General features: G+C 54.5%; 1 protein-coding gene across 1 annotated transcript in view; it reads left to right on the top strand.

Annotated features, from left to right (window-relative positions):
• Positions 1-1,111: 1,111 nt before the first annotated feature.
• Positions 1,112-18,937, top strand: part of LRRC75A (leucine rich repeat containing 75A) — a 96,085-nt gene continuing 78,259 nt past the window's right edge. Inside the window, exon 1 of the mRNA XM_037374631.1 lies at positions 1,112-1,950. Coding sequence (XP_037230528.1) covers positions 1,690-1,950 — 261 coding nt within the window. The 5' untranslated portion in view covers positions 1,112-1,689. The remainder of the gene's footprint in view (positions 1,951-18,937) is intronic.

Raw genomic sequence — 18,937 nt, 5'->3', positions numbered from 1 at the left:
TGGCATTTGTGTGTTTGTGGATGTGCAGTTGTGCAGGATGCAGAGGAGGCAAACATTTCTCATGTGTTGGTTTGGGATTATTTCTAACATAGTTGCAAAATGCAGGAGGTGATGCTTTCCCAGCCTGGGCACTGCGCAGCAGTGGGACATCTCCTGCCCTGGCCAAGCAGAGGCATGGGGGCGGATGGAGAGTTTGGTGCACATTGGTGTGGGAAAACAGCCCCTTGCAGCAGGAGAGGGTCTGAGGCTGCTGCTGGGGCCTCGTCAGTCCAAAGCTGATTCCTTCCAGGCATTTCTTGAGCAATCAGTCTCCTGCAGCAGGTGAGCAGTCCCTGTCTGGAAGAGTTGTTCGTGATGATCTTTATCCAAGAGCTGTAATCTGTGCCCTGAGCCCTGCCAGCCGGGTGCCTGGAAGATAAGGAATGATTGAATATTGGATGGGGAGCTGCTGGAAGGAGCAGTGCTCCAGGGGCAGCTGCCAGCACTGGATGAGGGGGCCAGGTGGGGAGGCTTTGGCTGGGGGGGGGGGGGGGGGGGGGTCAGGGCACAAGAGGTGACTTGCAGATGGGCACCCGAGCGGCTGCTGCCAGGGCTGGGGGGGGGGGGCAGGAGGTGCGGTGGCAGCCCCGGGGAGGTGCGGGAGGGCGCAGCCGGGCTGTGCCCCCCAGGGGGGCTCGGGTGGGGGGACACCCGAGGGGACAGCCCGGGCTGCGTGCGCGGCACGGCCACGGCCAAGCGCCCGCAGGTCCCCTGGGGTGAGGCTGCAGCGGGAAAGCCCTCCGTGCTCCTCCTGGGAACCACCAGCGGGGATGCCCCACGCCGCCTCCCGGGGGCTGCCCGCAGCCCAGCCCCGCTGCCCGCCCCCCCCGGGGCGAACACAAGCCCAGTGCCGCTCCCCTCCATGCAACTCCGCCGGTCCCCCCCCCCCCCCCGGTGCACCCCCCCGGTGCAATCCCCAGCCCGGCGGGGCTGCAGGAGGCGGTGGAGGAAGGAAGAGCCCCGTCCGGCTCCAGCTTCCTCCGCAAGCCCAGCCTCGGTGCACCGTGCCCGCCCCCGGCCCTCCCCCGGCGCTCCCCGCTGCACACCCCGCCGCCGGCCGGGCCGAGCCGCGCCGCCTCCCGGGGCAGCCCCGCCGCCCCCGCCGCGCAACAGTTGCCCCCAAGTCGTGGCCGCCCCCACCGCCCACCCCGGGAGCCCCCTCGGCGCCGGGAGGAGGAGGCGAGGGTTGCGGGGGGGCTCGGGGGCTGCGCGGAGCCGCTGCCGCTCTCCGCCGCCGCCCGGCGCCGGGGAAGGAGCCGCCGGGATCCCCGCAGCCATGGAGTGGGGCGGCGGGGCCGCCGCAAGGCTCCGCTCCGCCGGGCGCAGCCATCCTCTCCTCCGCCTGCCGGAGCGGAGCGGCCCCGCCGCCAGCCACCCGCCCCCCTGCTAGGCTCCCGGGGCCGCCGAGCCCCCGCCCGCACCCCCTGAACCCCTTCGTGCATCCCCCCTCGTGCATCCCCCTGTGCATCCCTAAATCCCTCGTGCGTCCTCTCGTGCACCCCCCTGTGCACCCCCAAACCCCTCGTGCATCCCTCTGTGCCCCCCCCCCCCCCCCGCCTTGTCCCTCCCCCGTGGCTTCCAGCCCCGAGCCCCCACCCCCCACCCCCTTTGCATGCAGCCCCAGGGCTGCAGAAGCCGGGGCCGCACGCGATGGGCACCAAGCAGACCAAGGGCTGCCAGCCGGGCACCGGGGAGAGCCCCCCGGCCCACCACCGCAAAAAAGTGCCCCCCAGGGAAAGGGGGGACTTCCTCGCATCCCTCGTGGTGAAGTCCGGCGAGAAGTTTGGGAAGGGTGGTGGCAGCAGCTTGCCCCCTTACCACCGGCGGATCTGCATGATCCAGGACATGCTGGTGCTGGTGAAGCAGGGGAAGCAGGAGGAGGCCACCGAGCTGCTGAGGCACCTGCGGCAGGTGAGGATGGGCAGGTTTCTCCTGGGGGGGGTGGGGGGTGGGGGGTGGGGGTGCGCTGCCTGCTTGCGGTGGGGAAGAGGCAGTCTAGGTGCAAAACACATCCCGGTTTCCAACGCCTGCTAGCGAGAAGGGGGGTACGCTCCGTTTTTGCGGGTCTACGTTTCGTGGCGTAATTTTGGGGAAGCTGCTGAGGAGCTGCAGGGTGGGCACGGTGTTGGAGATGGGAAAAGAACCCCGGGGAGGTGGCTCTGCATTGTCTGCAGCGAGGAACCCTGCCGGGTACATTTTTCTCTTCACTGCTTGCGCTGATAGCTCTGGGGTTTGCAGTATGCGCAGCCCACTCGAGGAGGTTCCCACTCAACTTTCAAAAAGTTCGGTGTTTTAAAGCAAGATCTGTGGAAACGCTGAGGCAATTTGAGCTGGCAGCTTTTGAGAAGCAGCTCTTTTTCTTCTCGGCTCTGAAATACCAAGAGTTGGCAGCTTTGCTTTTTATCTTGTTCTCTTTGACGCGCAGTCGCTTGGTGGAGTTTTGCTGGTGGTGACTGGGGCTGGCAGCAACGAGCGTGCGAGATGCCGCGCGGGGAATTAATTGTGCAGAGCCCAAGACCTTTCCCCTTGAAAGTCTTGTTTGAGCTGGGCATGAGCTGGGAAGCAACACGACTGAAAGTTGCTGTGAGCAAACAGGCAGCCGAGGAGCACTGCTCTGTCTCCAGCAAATTAGCATTTAACCTTTTCTGCTGATAGATGGTGATAAAAAAGCTGAAGCGCTGGGTATTCTCAAGGCTCTGGGGTACACAGGGCTTGGAAAACCAGCAAGTTTTCCATGCAAACTGAAAACAGACCCGTCTTCAAGCTCGGTTTTCTTCCCGAGGAGCCTGCAAGGCACCTAGCTGTTCAGCGTAACCAGTTCTACAACCTGGGGAAAAGTTGCTCAGATCTTTGCTGGGCATCGGGAGCAGCTCCCTGGCCCGGTGGATCTGCTCGGTGTCAGTCTGCCTGTGTGAAAACGCAGCTCCTCCAGGCTCTGCTGGTTTTCTTCTTGGTTTTTGTGGTGGGTTTTGCTTTTTGCGTTTTTCCTCCTCCATTTTCTGGTCCTGGTAACTTTTTAGCAAGTGGAAGTGTTGTCTGGGCATGTCCCCGAGCCCTGCAGCCCACCCAGAGGCACACTTCCATCTACCCCGTCAGCCAGGGTCCCTTTACGGGGTTTAGGACTGTCTTTGGGGCAGTCCGGCTGAGAAATCTGAACAATTCCACGTGTGTTTGCGTTCCTTTATAGAAAGCTCTCGAGGCTTGAGATACGGTGCTTTGAGATGAACGTGCCCCCCTCCCTGGGAGCTGGGGGTATGATTCTTTGGGACAACCCCCTCTCCATGCGGGATCTGTGTGGCGGTGTGGGTCAAGAGGTTGCCGTGAGTTGGGTGGCGGATCTGTGCCCAAATGTCGCACCCTCTCAGCCACGCCAAAGCTTTATCGGTGCACAGCAGCCCATTGGAGCTGGCAGGAAGGCAGGGGCTAATTTTAGAAGGTGTTTATGTCAAACACCCCCACCAAAAAAAAAAATAATCTCGGTGCCTGTGAAGTACCATGAGTTGCTCCCAAGTTCTCTCTGGCTTCAGATACTATTTTTTCTCAGTGATGCTCTGGACCATCCTCTCCCTCCCTGCAGGTTGGCTGTGAGGGAGCTGGGATGTGTCGCAGCAGCTGCCCTAATGACAAATCTGACCGTGGGGGCATCCCATCATCTGACTGGGGGGTGGTGGTGGTGTAGAAATTAATTTTAAAATGCTGGGGGAAGCAAGGAACCTGTTACAGTCAGATAGGTCTTCATGAGCGTGTTTCTGAAGAGCTTGCTCTGATAAAATTTGTCTTAAGAGTGTCAAAATAGGGAACACTTTGTCCTAGATACTATAATAGACTCAAAGCACATTTTTAATGACATGGTATTATTCCTTGCCTTCGAGTAGCGAATGTGGGATGCCCCACTGAACAAATCCTGATTGTCGTGGTTTTCCCCAGGCTGGCTTTCCGGAGGTGGCAGTTGAGGGGTGCATTGGTGGTTACAAGGGATGCTCAGTTTGCTCCCAGGGAGCTGGGGCTGCCAGGCAGCGGGAGTCTTTGAGAGCTGAGCTCCTGCCACATTCCCAGCCTGAAAGGGAGGATCTAGGGGAGGAAGGACGAGCTTTTTCTCCTGCAGAGGGGGGTGGATGGGTGAACCTGGTGGGGCAGAGACCTTTCCCCATGAGCCATTTATACGGTGGCCACTACAGAGGGGCTGTGGTGTGGGTTGGTCATGTGCGATGCTGCTGCAAAACTGGGGTTTTCGAGCAAACCAAGTGACCTGGTGCCCAGCTCTCAGTTGCGTGTAGGCTTTTTTTATTAAATCCCAGCCGTTTAGGTCACTGGGAGCCTTTCCACTGACTCCATCAAGCTCTGAAGCCAGCCCAGCATGCTAGCAAGGGGGTAGATGACAGCATCCCTGTGTTTGAACATGCTCCATGCTTTTTTTGAGCAGGATGAGCATGTAGCCAGACCTGAGGCAGACCAGCTTTTCAGCTTTCCTTGACATAATGTCCTGCCCTACCTGCCAGCTGCAAGGTGAGGGTTGGGGGGCTTCTCTTCCTGCCTGCTAGGGCTCCCACAAAAGCTGTGTTTGATAATCAGCCAAAGGGCAGGGCAGCAAAATCATATTTTAAACATGCAGGTCCTGCCCTTCCAGCCTCACCACTGGCACCAATGTCCAGCGTGGCCCTCTGCATTTCACCAAATTTATCCACCCTGCTCCCCTCCCCTAATGGGGAGCAACGCTGTTTTCTTTACAGGCTCTTGTAAGGATTAATTAATATTTTCAAGAATGCTTGAAGGTTGCAAACAACTATAAAAGCGCTAAGATACAAAGCGGACTTAATTTTGTTTAAAAAGATGAAAAATGTGAACAGCAGACAGATTTCTTTGCTTCGAGACTGCTCCTTGGAGAGGTCAGAAGCGGTCTCCGGTGTGGAGGGAATTTGATCCCACTGCCTGCCCTCGGAATAACACTTATGTTATTTATCACTGCGTGCAGGAGCTGGCAGCGGCTGTTCGCAAGGGTACGTGCTCCTTTGGCACAGCCAGGCTCATTTTCACGACAGGCTCTTTAGCTGGAGATACCGGTTGCTCTTTCCGTCTGCTCCAGGAACACCGTCAACTGCCTGGAGCCCAAACCCCATGCTACAAAATTAAAATCCCCCCTCCAAAAAGTGCCGTCCGCTGCTCTCTTTAGATGAGGTGTGTTTTCCCATAGGGCATCCCTGCCATGCTGCACGTGGGATGCTTTTAGCAGTTAAATGCATCGGAGAATAGGTGGAAATACTGTTTATTATTTATTATATTTTATATATAATATATATAGTGTGTGTATATATATATATTATACTTTACCATTTTATTGAGGCTGGAGTTTGGGGTTGCAAGAAGCTTGCTAGTGACCTGGATGGAGCTGGTTGCCTTTCGTGGAAATAATTCTTGCACTGATTAAACTCTGAATCCAGTTTCTCTGCTATAAAGCGACTTCTTAGATTTACCTGTCAGCATCCTCCCTGTTTTCCCACAAGGAGCTGCTGCAGGGCCTCACCCTGAGAGTGAAAAGTGAATTAATTAATTGTGTCCAGCACTTGGAGAAAGCTGGGAACCCCCACTCAGACCCTGCTGGCTGCTGTCATGAGTGGCAGAATTGCAGCTCTTCTGCGCCGATGAACTGCTGTGCCCAATACCACCAGTTGCAGAACAGGATAGGCTTTAATATTATATAGACTATCACTTATTTCTTTTTTTTAAATTTTTTTTTTTTTTTTTTTAATGCACTCTTGAGTTTCAGTGGTTAAAGCAGCCAAGCGCTGTCAGTATATTAAATTCTGGGAGTGTCTCTCCTGCTGGGGAGAGAATTTGTAAAACAAAGCATGTTTTCCTCCTCTCTGCTGCCAAACGGATCGTTTTCCCAAGTGAAATGGTGAAGCGCTTCCCAGCACATTACGTTTCACTCGAAGAATTTGCCATTGGTTATGGCTCGACGTGGAGCTTTTGCTGGGCTGTCGCTGCTGCTTGGGCAGAGCTGGGCTGGTGGGAGAAGGGAGGAGGAGGCATCCGCCGGCTCTGGGCATCACCTGCGTGGGGCAGGAGGTGTACAGCAGTTCCAGGAATTAAAAGCAAAAAATAAAAGGGGGAGGGGAAAGAAGGTGAAGTATTGTAATAAGCACCAAGCACTGAAGATGGCCAGAAGCTAAATGGCAAGGTCCAAGGTGTGGCAAAGCTGCAGGACTTGCAAAGTGGCTTCTCGGCTCGTGCCAGCCTCGCTGGGTGGTGGTGGGACCCCAGGTGGGCAAAGACACCACGATAACCCCAATTTGCAAGAAGGGGCTAGGGGCAAACATGCTTTGATGCCCAGCGAGCCATGCAGACCCCGTGCCCACGGCGCAGGCAGCTGCCTCCGCTGTGGGCAGCCTGCGGTCCCCGTGGTCTGTCCCTGAAATGCATCCCTGCTGCGGGTGCGGGCACCTCCGGCCCTGTCCCACCCTGATCCTGGGTTTGCAGGAACAAGGTGCCACGTATCCCGGTGTCTGCCCCACCGTGTCCCGATGTCTGCCCCATCAGGTTGGGGATTAAATGCCTGCTACTTCTGAGCAGCTGCCTGGTGCCACGGGGACTGTGTGGTGCAGGGATGCTTTATTAATTAAATGATTAATATCTTCATTGTAAGAGGGGGCTTGGCCAGGGGAATAGTAAAACAAAAAATGTCTAATGTAGAGAGAGTTCGTTTTGGGCTCCTGTGTCCTTCTCCCTGCTACACCAGGGCAAAGGGCTGTGTGGTAAAATTAAAAAGCAATTCTTAGGGGCGGTCCTTCTGCTTAATTAACATTGGTAAGTGCATTAAATGGCAGCTGATGTAGATGGAGAGCTATTTATCCCCGTTGCCCCTGTGATGTGTATCTTACCTGTCCCTCTTTTCTGCCGCCAGTGCTCAGGTTTCTGCGCTTGCCAGGGAGGCAGGAGCTGCGGGGGGTCTGGGGGCTGTGAAGGCAGCGAGCCCCGGCCACGTGGCAGCAGGGAAGGGAGAGCACTGCTCCTGGAGCAGTCAAAGGGAGAGATGTGGGTGTTCCTGGACCTTCCTGGGAAGTCAGCTCTAGCATCTCGTGGGTGCATGGAGATGCTGAGGTGGGGAGGGGAAGGCTTGCGGGGCGGTGTTATCCCCGGGCAGGCTCGAAAAGCAGTCACCCATAAAGACGCAATTTGGCCCCTTGTTGTAAATTTGTGTGCTCGGTAACAGCTCCTGAAGCACTTCATGGCCCGGTATCAGCCTGGTCTCTGTTACACAGTGTGCCCCTGCCATGGTACAGGCTGTGGGTCAGGAGTGCTTCCAGGGTTATTTATTTCCCCTAACTACGACGAAGAGAGAGAGATGCTGTTGCACAGCAGATCCCCATGCAGGTAGATGTGTTGTCAGGTGAGTTTGCAAGGTTTGCAGTGTCTCTGGCAGCTCGTCAGGATGAAAGGGATGTTTTTCAGTGCTGCCTTGCCTCAGATTCCAGCCTTCTCCCCGAAGGATGCTGGCCCCTGGCGTTGCACCAGCCTTGAAGCACGTTCTCCAGCCCTGCCGATGCCAAAACTGCTTAAACATTCCTCCTCAGCCTTGGACGTGCTTATGGATGTCTAGAGCAGACCTTGGGGAGTGCTGTGGTCTGGCTGATATGATGCATCTTAGCGGCAGCCTGTGAGTGCCTCGTAGCTGGACCGTGCCGCTCTGTGCTTGCTCTTGGCCCCGTGCGCACCAGCTGCGGGGCATCATCCCGATGGAGACCGTCCTGTGGTCCCCGGGATGCTGGAGGAGCTCGGCAGCATTGTTTCTGCCCCGTGAAGTATCAGAGGTGACTGAGGCTGGGGTTTCCCAGCTCCTCACCAGCCGTGGGGTATCATCCCTGTGGAGATCATTCTGTGGTCCCCGGGGATGCTGGAGGACCTCGGCTGCTGGAGGACCTCAGCAGCATTGTTTCTGCCACATGAAGCATCAGAGGTGACGGAGGCTGGGATTTCCCAGCTCCTCGCAGCCTGCGAGCTGCCGGGAGGAGGGCAGGGATGAAGAGGGTTGTGGCATGGGATTTGTTTTTTGCGAGGGGGGGTCGACAGGAGCCAAGGCCGGGTGCCGTGTAGGGCACCGCAGGTGGAAGTTGGGTAACCCATCTTGCCAGCTCAGTGGGGCGGCTTTGGGATTAGCCTCATTTCCTCTGGTTTGGGTTGCTGACGAAACCCGCAGCACTCCCCACAGTTATTTTTAACCCTTAGGCTGCTGGAGGCATTGACAACAAATGACTGTGCATGGCAGTGGGGGGTGTTTCTGCCCCAAACGGGGTCTCTGGTCTCGCTGTGCTCCCTAATCCTGCCTTGCTGCAAGCTGCTCTCTTGCAGCGTACTTTCCCTGCTTGCTCCCCATCCTGGCTCCTTCTGCTCTTTTTCCTTCCCCTATGGGATTCACAGGTGGATGCATCCTGCATCTGCTTGGCATCTGAGCAGCCTGGTTTTAATTAACCCCCTGGAAGATGGCTGCCGCTGCTTCTCCTGAGGAAGATGTGTCCCTGGGAGATGCTGAGATGCAGGGAGGGAGGGGAAGGCCAGGCGGTGCTGGGGAGGGCAGAGGTGGTAGCGCTCAGCAATGCGGGCTCCATCCCTGGAGGCCCCCCCTCCCCGGTGCGGCAGCGATGCTCACCCTACTGCTTGCACGGAGCAGGGAAGGTTTTCTCTTCTAGCAGGGATGTCCCCGCTGGGATTGGGGAATCACACGCATAAGAAATCAGCGTTGCTAGTGGATGCGTTAAAACAACACATGCAACACAGCCAGGCAGGCTGTGCTTGCTGTAAGGACAGCAGTGAGAGCTCCCGAGCAGGAGCAAGATCCGTGTCCCTGTATCCACTTGCATCTGAGGAGCACGTCCTGGATGCGCTCCCTGCATGGCCAGCTCTCCAGGGGTCCCCAGCTCAGCCTTTCTGGGAGCGCTGCTGGCTCAGGGGGCTGCGTGCCTGGGGAGGTGGTGGCTCCCACATGTGCCAGAGCTGGGGATCCAGGAGGTGATGCAGCACGGGGACTTAATCTGAAAGGGGTCAGAGATGAAACTGCTGAGTCACATCTTGGTTTCCTTCTGCTGGACCTGCTGGGCTGGGTGAGGAGGTCCTGCCTGCACCCTCACTGGAGCCAGAAATCTCCAAACTGGGAGAGGTTAATGGTCGCAGTTGGCAAGCTAACGCCTATTCAGCACTTCATCTGTTTATATAATAGCAGGAATGAGGAATGTGTCCTTTTTTTTTTTTTCTTTTTTTTTTTCTCCTCCCCCCCCCCCCCCCCAGGCTGCTGCTGCTTTCACATCTGATGCGAAATGCAGGCAGCTCGGGGCTCCAGCCCTCAGACAGGCTGGCATGCAGGTTTTTTTGTTTTTTCTTTCTTCCTTTTCCTTTTTATCTTGCTTCAGACTGCAAAACCACTGTGTCTGAGGATGTCTCCCCTCTCCTGCCAGTGCGTGGGTGTGACGGCTGTGTGGGAAGGGACCTCCCTGCAGGTCCCCACGCTGGGACCTGTGCTGGGATGGGGTGCCTGGCTGTGCAGGGGGTCTCGGGGCACTGTGGTATGGGACCATGCGCTTGAAATCCAGTGTATTATAGCTTCTTGATAGCTTGAGATCAATAATAGCATGCCATGTGTTGGGGGGGGAGGGGTCGGTGACTGTGACCTCCTCTTAGGTAAATGCGATAGTTATGTATTAATACTAATTTGATTCTCGTACAGAGAGATGGGATTTTTTTTAGCATTTAACTACCGCAGGTCCTAGCCAAATGCCCAGTGTGATTTCATGCCTGATTCCCTTTCTGTCTTCTGTGTATCCCAGCCTCTTTGTCCTCCATATTTTGGAGAGAAGACCACTGGATGGTAAATTTAATCTTGCCTCTGAAAGCAGAAAGCCAATTGTGCCTAGCCTCCCTCCCCGGGCAGAAGGTTTTAACTGCAATTACTCCTGGCTCTCTGAGCGGGAGCTGCTTCCAGCTTTCCAGCTTTCTCAGACCTTTTCAAGCCTCTCCACCTTTCAGACTTTTTGTCTTTCAAAGGCAGCAACATGTTCTTTGTGTGAGGGTTTGAGCTTGTGGCATGACCAGCTCGAGGGACAGCCTCGGACACGCACCGGAGCCGACGGGAGCGAGCTGCCTCCTTCCTTGTGCCTTTGGGTATCTTCATGGACATCTCATTCCTTAGGGCCTCTTGCTGTTATAATACAACCTTCCCAGAGGCCTGGCTGTCCTGCCGTTGCAGAGCAGGACTCGGGTTTGGTGTTGGGGGAGGAATTTCTTTACAAGACTTTTTTTGGGGGGGTTTTGCCTAGGTTCCAACAGCCTGCACATCCTTGAGCTCAGCTGACCCCAGGCAGTGGATCAGGCTGCTGCCTGCTGCTTTCAGCCCTCTAACGTCCCCTTTGCCTTTTGAGGTTGGTTTCTGGGAAATAGCAGCAGCGTTTCCAGGGCTGCTTTGCTGCAGACCTGCTCCCGCTTCCCACCGGTGCTGCTCCGCCTGCCCATCCCTGCGGGGTTTTGTAACGTCTGTGGGTGCGCTCGCGGGGGGCAGGAGGTTGCGTTCTTGTGTTGCACAAGAGATTGTGAGGCGATGTCCCTAAACTTCTTAATAGTACTTGAGTTGAAATGAACGTTAATTAATTAAAGGAGAGCCCAACCGACCAGCCTGCACTTTGAGCACGACCCTCAAGTGCAGGGGGTGGGGGTTTCTTTGGAGGGTGGGGAAGGGTCTGCTGGATTTCTTAGCTCCTTGCTTTATGTTTAGCTTCAGAAGATGAAAAAATGAATGCTAGCTGGGAAAGCAAAAGTGAGTCAGGTTAGAAAAGGTGAGCCACCAGCATGGTCCGTAGGGTGCGGAGCAGCTTGGCCAAGCCGGGGGGCATGGGGCAGATGCTGGCCCCTGCCTTCACCCAGCTGGGGGGATGCTGTGGTACCCACCAGGGGCAGGACATCCAGCTACATGGCAGGTGAAGCACCATTTTCTAAACCTCAGCATGTAAAACACACCAAGGTGAGTGCTCTCTGTCTCTTCCTCCCCCTCCAAAGCGTGATGAGCTGAGACAACACAATTCTAAAACCCAGCAGTAATGCCGTTAGTGGTTCCATATCTCCGTCTCTCATGGGCAGCAATCTTCTTCGTGCACAGGCTGAGATTCCCCATATTTGCACGACCGAAGGGCACTGGGCTTGAAGCAAATCTGAGCCTGGGAGCCCCTGGTCCCATGGCTGGGTACCACGCTGGGAAACACTCCCAGAGCTGACTGTCTCTGGGGGATCCTTAAACTGAGCCCACTGAGGGGGTGGCTGGGATCTGGCAAGCAATTAATTACTATCTTGCTCTGCAGAGCTGTTCCTTTGCCCCCACCTTCCCCAAGGCCAGGCAGATCTTGGCACGACAATTAAATCCCAGTAGGGGAAAGCAGACTCTGCTAAGGAAGGAGAGCAGACGTGCCCTCAGCCTTTTGCAGTCTATGGTGGGAAATGGTTATTTTAGCTGGAGATATGCTCAGGGGTTTTGCAGGGACACCCCTGCCCCATTCCCACCCTGCCAGTCCCATGGAGCACAGTGCTTGGGGTGGGGACCAGTGTGGGGTCCCCCAAATGATTTGGGGCACCCCCACCTCCAGTGGGAAGCGGGAGGTTGGGGACATCTCATGAGATGGCAAGTGTGGGGGTGAGGGCCTCAAGTTGGACCTGAGGGTTCAAACCCCAAAAAGTGAAAGGGCACGCTGGGGCAGAGCCCCAGCTCCCGTGCATGAGGGATGCATCGCGCCCGCTGCAGCGTCTACTGCGGGTTTTGCTTGTGTTGAATAAGCCCCAGGCCCTGGTCCAGCCTGAGCTCACCAAAATTAGGGTAGTGTAGCACAAATCTCTGCAGAAACGGGATGCGAACCTGTCCAAACAGCCCATCCTTGATGGCCCCTTCTCTGAAGGTCGCTGTTGACCCGTGGTGGCATGCAGGCAGAGCCAGCAGAGCTTCGGTTCGTTCTGGCAGTCCTTCATCCATTTCCATATGCACCATCTATCTGGATACAACTCTTCCCACTCCGGAGTGGGAAGAAGAAGGGATTTGGGGGAAACCTTGCTCCTGATGGCTGCTGTGGGCTTCCTGCGTGAAGGCGGAAAGCGTGAAGCAATTTGGGATGCAAGTGTGAATGATCTACGTCCATGGCAGTGACGGCAGCCAAAGTCAGCAAGGAGGGAATCTTGATTTAAGCAGCCTATTATTTTTTTTTATTATTTTTTTTTTGTGTGTAGGATTTTTTTCCTCTGGTCATTCCATAAGAAAGAGGATGTTTTCCTGTTTGGTTGTAAAAAGCTGCTTCTGCTGGTGTAATCAGATACTTCCTTTTCCAAGCAAGGAGCCTGGTGTATCTGGGGGCGTTTATTTAGGCAGCTGTTTGGCTGGGTGATTAATTTTGTATGTGTTCATTCTGGTGGGAAATGGTGAATTTTGGGTTTACATGATTGATTTTTTTTTTTTTTTATTATTATTTCTGACTCAAGTTACACGGAGATGAAAACAAAGTTTAAAATGCAGAAAACTAAAATTTTAATGTTATTTGGTCAGTTGATGAACTCATAATATGCTGGATATGTAGGGCAGACAAAGTAAACCTCTCAAAACACAATTTACGTTTAAAATTAGATGATGCATTAACCAGAGTATTAATTGTACATAATGAATTACACTTCTGGTCACCATAATTAGCGATCTTGGCCTCTCAGGTTGTGGTTTTACTTGCAGATTGCAGAAAACGTGTTTCTCCTTTGTACTCCTAGTTTGTTCATTGACTTGTTGAAGTTAGGTGTTTAGCTGGACTAGGTGAATTAACTGAAATGGAGAATTTTGCTTTGTCCTGGTGAGAGAGCCAGACTCCCCCAAAAGCTGTGTTTGTCCCTCTGTCGCTTCTGGTTGGGTTTTCATCAGTGACTTTCCTTAAAACTTTGGCAGGCGGCACATCCTGCTTACCTAGGCTAACATAAGCTGTTTAATATTAAAGCATGACCGTAGGTTAGCGTCATTTTAAATGGCTTGTTGGAAATGAATGTTTTAAAGTAAACATACTTAATGTTTAAAGCTATTTTAAATAGCAGTATTAATTGAATTTTGATGTTGTTGAATTGAATCCTCCTGCAACCCATTCCATAATTCTTCCTTAGCAAGGCTGAGCATTCACTAATCTCTTTGCTGAGCCAAATGCCTTTACCTTTGGGTTTCACGGAGGAGACTGAGGATCTGGGAGGATCCCACCCCTGCAGCTGCAGTACCTTGCTTACCCCCAGTTTGGAGGCATCTGCCAAGGTGGATCCTCAGTGGAGCATCCAAATTCCCTTTCCGAGCTTCTTCCCTCTGAGCCAAGTACCAAACACCCAACCCAGAACAGCCTCCGTTCCACCTAATGATTAAAACCCTTATGCTGGAAATAAAACCACAGAAGCATGGGGTGAAACATGGGAAAGACTTAATTTCTTCCCGTAACCCCCAAAACCTCCTGACTCTCCTTCAGTGGTGTATTCCTATAAGATAGGGGCAAGTTGCCCAGTTCCCCGTGGCATAAATTGCAGTGCTCACTGAGTCTTGGGCTGGGAGGGTGGGAGACTTTTGAAACACCCTGCAAAAACTGGACTTAATTTGCCCCAGCTGATGGTCCCCTCTGTTACCTTCCCAATCAGCATCCCGTTTTGGTGCAGGTGTTTGGAGGGGAAGCCCTCATCTCAGCAATTCCCTCCCTCGGGCTGCCTGGCAGCCTCTCGTACACCAGAAAAAAATCAAGATATTATTTTGTGTGCCGTTACCCACCTGCCGGGCTGTATAACGGGAATTACAGGCTGCGCTTGAGAGGTTTTGGGAATTAAGAGCATTGTGCTTGAGAGCTTTTGGGAATTAAGAGCATTCAGCGTGGCCCTGTTGGTGGCGGGTATGGAGCTGAGCATCAGGCTCTGCTTTCCATCCTCTCCTCACATTGGAAGTGTAGATTTAACTGTAACTTAAGTGCCCTTAAAAACACCGAGCATCACCAGCATGGGTGATGCTGACAGGCTCCTTTCACGTCTGTGTGGCGTCGTTGTGGCAGGGATGCGATGTCCGTGTTACAAGGGGCTTGGGAAAGACCCCGACCCAGACGAGCGCTCGATGGCCGTAGCTGAAAGCCCAGCATGGGCCGGCGGCGTGGTGGAGCACCGTGGCTGGTGCTGTTGGTGGCAGGGTGGTGTGGCCCCAGGCGATGCTGCTGGGGACTCTGTGTTGGGCAAGTTCCTTTGCGTCTCAGTCTCCCCCGTGTGTCAAGGAGCGTGCTGTGGAGTGGCATCATCTGCGTGCGCGGGGACTCACCTGAGGGAAAGCTTTTCCTCCCTGGGACTGGCTGGTGTTAACCAAGTTCTATCACCGAATTGGCTTAAGCAAGGGAGAAAGGTGTCTTAGAACCATTTGTGCACAACATCTGCTTTCTGACATCTCCTTTTTGAGTATAAAAATCCAGTCCTTTCCGTGGGTGAATGCCAGAAGAAGCATTTCTTCTCTCTTGCCTTGTTGCTGTAGGATGAGGGTGGCAGCAGCTCCGAGAGCTGCGAGGGCTTTGGGCTGTCCTGGCTTTTTGGATGCATGCATCCCTATTAACCTCCTGGGCGCATTGTAAGCAACGTGGGACTGTGTGTGCGCAGCACCTGCCCAGCAGGTCCCTGCTCCCAGCTGGGGACCAGCTGCTGTCACTGCACCATGAGCTGATTTTCCAGTATGTGGCACTGGTCATTAAGCAGGCTGAACTGCAGAAAGGAAACAGCATCGGTGCTCAGCCTGAGCTCCTGCGTACTCTCCATGCGTGGCTTGGGGCTGGGCGATCTTCCTCCCCCCACGTTTTCTTTCCCACCCTGCTGCTGCCCAGGGCAGGAGGGTGGGGGATTTGGCACCGTGCAGGTGACAGGGTCAGCCTGTCTGCACCAGCACAAGGTTTGGCTCCAGCCAACCTCTCCCTCCATCTCTGTTCAAACAGATGTAAAGCAGTTCTCTGATGGGATTAGCTCCCTGAAATGTGGTAAGAAATCTCTGCTTGGGACGCTTTCATCTCTTGCCCATCGGCTGCTATTCTCCACCAACACAAAGAAAATAAATAAGCTAAACTCCTCTCTTGCAAGTCATTTTTTAAAAAAATTCTTTTTAGTGGTGCCGCATCGTGTAAATCAACTGTATTTTCTAGAAGGACTTGTGTTTGCTTATGTGCCCTCCCTTCAGAGGATAATGTGCCGGAGCGAAAATATGGAAGCCTGAAATTAATCCCAAAGGCAGGAATAAAGTGCTGTTCCTGCAGGTTGAGGTCATTTTACAGTGCTGCTGCTGTTGATTGCAGAGGGATGAGCACAACATCTCACTGCTGAGCACCACCTGCAAAGCCCTGCACTGACCCAAGCTCCATCTCTGGACACTTCGTCTCCTGCCTGACCCCTCCACGAGCCGGCAGGATGCCGCAGGGCAGATTTGCAGCTCGGGCACTCCAGGCTGTGTTGCTAATTAAACAGAACGAATTGCACAAAGCAGCTCCCCTTCTCAGGAGAAGGAGAAGCTGGTTTTGTGGTTGGGTTCTGCAACAGGACGTGGGGGTTATGAGCTTCTGCTCTGTGTGTGTGCATGCAATACACACGTGGAGACATGGTTTTTTTGTCTGACCCAGCCCTTACTGTTAGGGCAGCTGCATGTGGAATAGGTGGCCAGGTGGAGGGAGCAGGCGGCAGCAGCAGGTTGCACCAGGACAGTGGGGACGGTGGGGAGGGACGTGGCCTCGCTGCCTGCCGCTGGCGGGCTGCAGGAGAGGTCAGGAGAAAGGCCCTGGCAAACCGAAAGGGGCTGGTCTGTGGGTGAGGTCAGCTTGGCCAAAAGGTTTTGCAAGGGCTGAGCTCTGACAGAGGAAGAGCGGAGGTGTGCCACCCTTGGGAAGCGGGCAGAGGGGTCTCGCAGCCCCCCTCCTGCAGCCCCCTGCTGCCTTGCAGGCTTTGCCATCATCACCCCTCCAAACCCCCCACCCCCCCCCATGCAACGGGGGAAAGGATCGGTCCTGCTCACTTTGCAGAGGGAATGGAGGGGCAGAAGGGCTGAGCATCCACCTGGTAAAAGGGAAGGGGAGCGTATGCTGGAGCGGGGAGCTCCCAGGAACAGGGACGGCAGTGTCCAGAGGTGGCAGAGCCAGGACGGGTGCTCGGAGCAGCTGCACCTTATCTCTGTCTGAGCAGGCACGTCAGGAAAGATGAAGTAAAAAAGGGAAACAGTAACACGTCGAGTCTGCTTGTCAGCCTGCCGGCTCTCAGAAGTAGGTTTTTCCAGCCTATTTACTTGTCAGTGGTGATTTTGGATCAGCCTGTGGCACCTTCAGAGAGAAACAAGTTTTTTCCTTCTCGTTTCATGTCTTGCAAAAGGAGTCTTTCCTTCAAGCATGAACTCCTGGTATTTCTTGGGGGGAGAAGAAGGTCCCAAGACTCGTGTGGTGTTACCCTGTGTTAAGTGCCCCCCCCCAGCCCATTGCAAACGCCGCGGTTTACCCCCATCTCTTGTGTGTGAGGCTGTAGGTGTCCGATTCACCATGGGCCACTTGCTTCTCCACTTGGAAACCAGCCCAATGACTGTGTTAGTCATGTCTGAGCGCTGCCTTGATACTGACATCGGCTGTTTCATGGCCAGTTGAAGAATTTCAGCCCAAGGTTGTGGATATCTTGGTGGGACCGTAGCAGGGAAGGGAAAGCTCGACGTGCCGGCAGACGGGGCTGCGCAGTGAGCTCATCCTGGCTTTGCCCTTGCTCAGCTCATCGTCCTGCATCAGGTTTCAGCAGTTATTGAGCCCCGCAGTTGGATCTGGAAAACAATATTAAGAAGTTGGTCCCGTGTCCTGAAGGCTTCTAGGGTTCTTCTTTCTCTGCTGTTAACTTCAGGAGAAACCAGTGGTCAAAAATATTAGTGTTGGCTAGTTTGAAGTTGGAAAATAAATGTTCCGGGCTTGTAATGCCAGAGCTGTGGTGGGAGTTTCAAGCCAAAGACTTTGTTCTAGCACCTGTGGAAATACTCTTTGGCCATAGCATTTCATGGGGTCTGGTTTAGTTTTCCCAGGAAGGCTCAACCACCCGCGGAGAAGGACGAGGGATTAACAGGGTACTCTGTTACTGCCGGCATTTCAGACCTCTGCTCCTGGCTGGGGATGCTTCCTGAGGTGGTGTCACTTTGTAAGGAAACAGGGAAATAGCCCAGGGCATGGAGACAGAGGCTTTTCTTGCTGGGTGCTTTGCTGATGTTCCTCCAAAGTTTGTGTAAGGGGAATTTTTGGCTGTCCCTGCAGGCTGCATGAGGAGAACTCACAGGCAAGTTTCCCAGGCACAAAAACCGCTCCAGGAATTGGCTGCTTGTAGCGAACGAGCCAAACCCAGCGTGAGCCATGGGGACACCTGCCCCAGAGGCTGGGGTGTGTCGGACCCCCCTGGAGTCAGAGGCAATGGTGGGGCTCAACGGTTTGGGGGATGAAATTCAAAAGGACTCCATGAATTGCTGGAGGAGGAAGGATCTGCAGGAGGGTAAATGAAGGAAAAGCTATCAGCATGTACGGATAACAACCTAGAGCCGATAGTGCTGGGATGGAGGGGCTGATCTGACTTGCCAGCTGGTGCTGAAGAGAGAGATCAGCCCATGCTTGTGCTGCATCACATTGGTGGAGGATGTGGTTTCTTCGACACAGTGCCTGGAGATGCCAGTGTGCAGCTGACAGCCCGGACCTTGACAGGGCTGGAGGTGACGTGTGCCTTCGTGTAGATGTGCAGGCTGCAGGTCCTGGGCCACTAGTCAGCCTTTTGGAGCTGGGGTGGCTGCTCTAGTTCAGGAGATGCAGCTGGAGGGTTTGTCTAGGGCACAGCTGAAGAGAAACCTGGAAAGATGCGCTTGAAATAACGCTTCTGCTTAGTGCCCATTGGCTTCAGGGAGACCTCAGCACCTGAGTCCGGTTCAGTGTGGTTCTGGGGGCTTTGCTGGGTTGGGACAAGGTAGGGGAGAAGGCTGGGTGGGCAATGTGTTAACTGAGAAACTGCTTGGCTTCTCTGTGGGTGAAGGCTGCAGAGTGTTAAGATGAAGGACCTGAGGGGTGCCCTGGCCAGCTGATGTGTTGGATGCTCCGAGCCTTCATACCAGAGCCATCTCTGTGGAGGTTTGTCAGTGTTTCCACTGGAAGCACAAGTTCTTCTATCTGAAAGAAAACCAGTGCCAAAAATCACAGAGTGAAGCACAGCCATCCTTTCATCTTTTCACCCCTCGCTGTCATTCTCCAAGAAGGAAACCCCTGGAGCCTGTTGGGCACCTCCATCCCTCAGTGGAAACTCCTGCCTTGGCTGGTTCCAGGCTGGGTACCTGACGGTTGAGCCAGCAGTGCCTGTTCTGTGCAAACAGGGACTCTTTGCTGACGCAGAGGCTCTGCCTTCCTAACGAGGGAACCCGCCTGTGTGGAGCTGGGTGTCTGGGAGATGCGGATGGGCCCGAGGAGGAGGAGGCATGGTGCTGTGGACCTCACTCAATGGAGTGCTGGGAGCCACAGCTCACTGCCAGCACCACGTTCTTCTTGCAGCTTGGCCTCTTACCATGCTAAACCTGTGAGAACCGATCGTGCAGGTCCAGGCTTTCATCCTTGGTGCCAGGGCGTGGACCTCAGCCGTGCTCCCGTGGGTGTGAAAACATGGAATAGGAGCTGACACGATCTTCAGTGTAAACAGCTTGTAGACAAGCCTCCTGCCTCGTCACTGGGACTGGTGATCCTTCTGGTCCTCATCTCGCACCCAACAGTGGAGGGTTGGGTGGAAGGAAACTCCTAATCAGGTTGGGAGCTATAAGAAGCAAAAGTGTGTACCGAAATCTGCATTGCATCACTCGGAGCACGGAGCTCTGGCA

Source organism: Falco rusticolus, chromosome 1 (genome assembly GCF_015220075.1).
Source record: "Falco rusticolus isolate bFalRus1 chromosome 1, bFalRus1.pri, whole genome shotgun sequence".
In the NCBI taxonomy this organism is placed as follows: Eukaryota; Metazoa; Chordata; class Aves; order Falconiformes; family Falconidae; genus Falco; species Falco rusticolus.
This window is presented reverse-complemented; position numbering and strand designations above follow the sequence as displayed.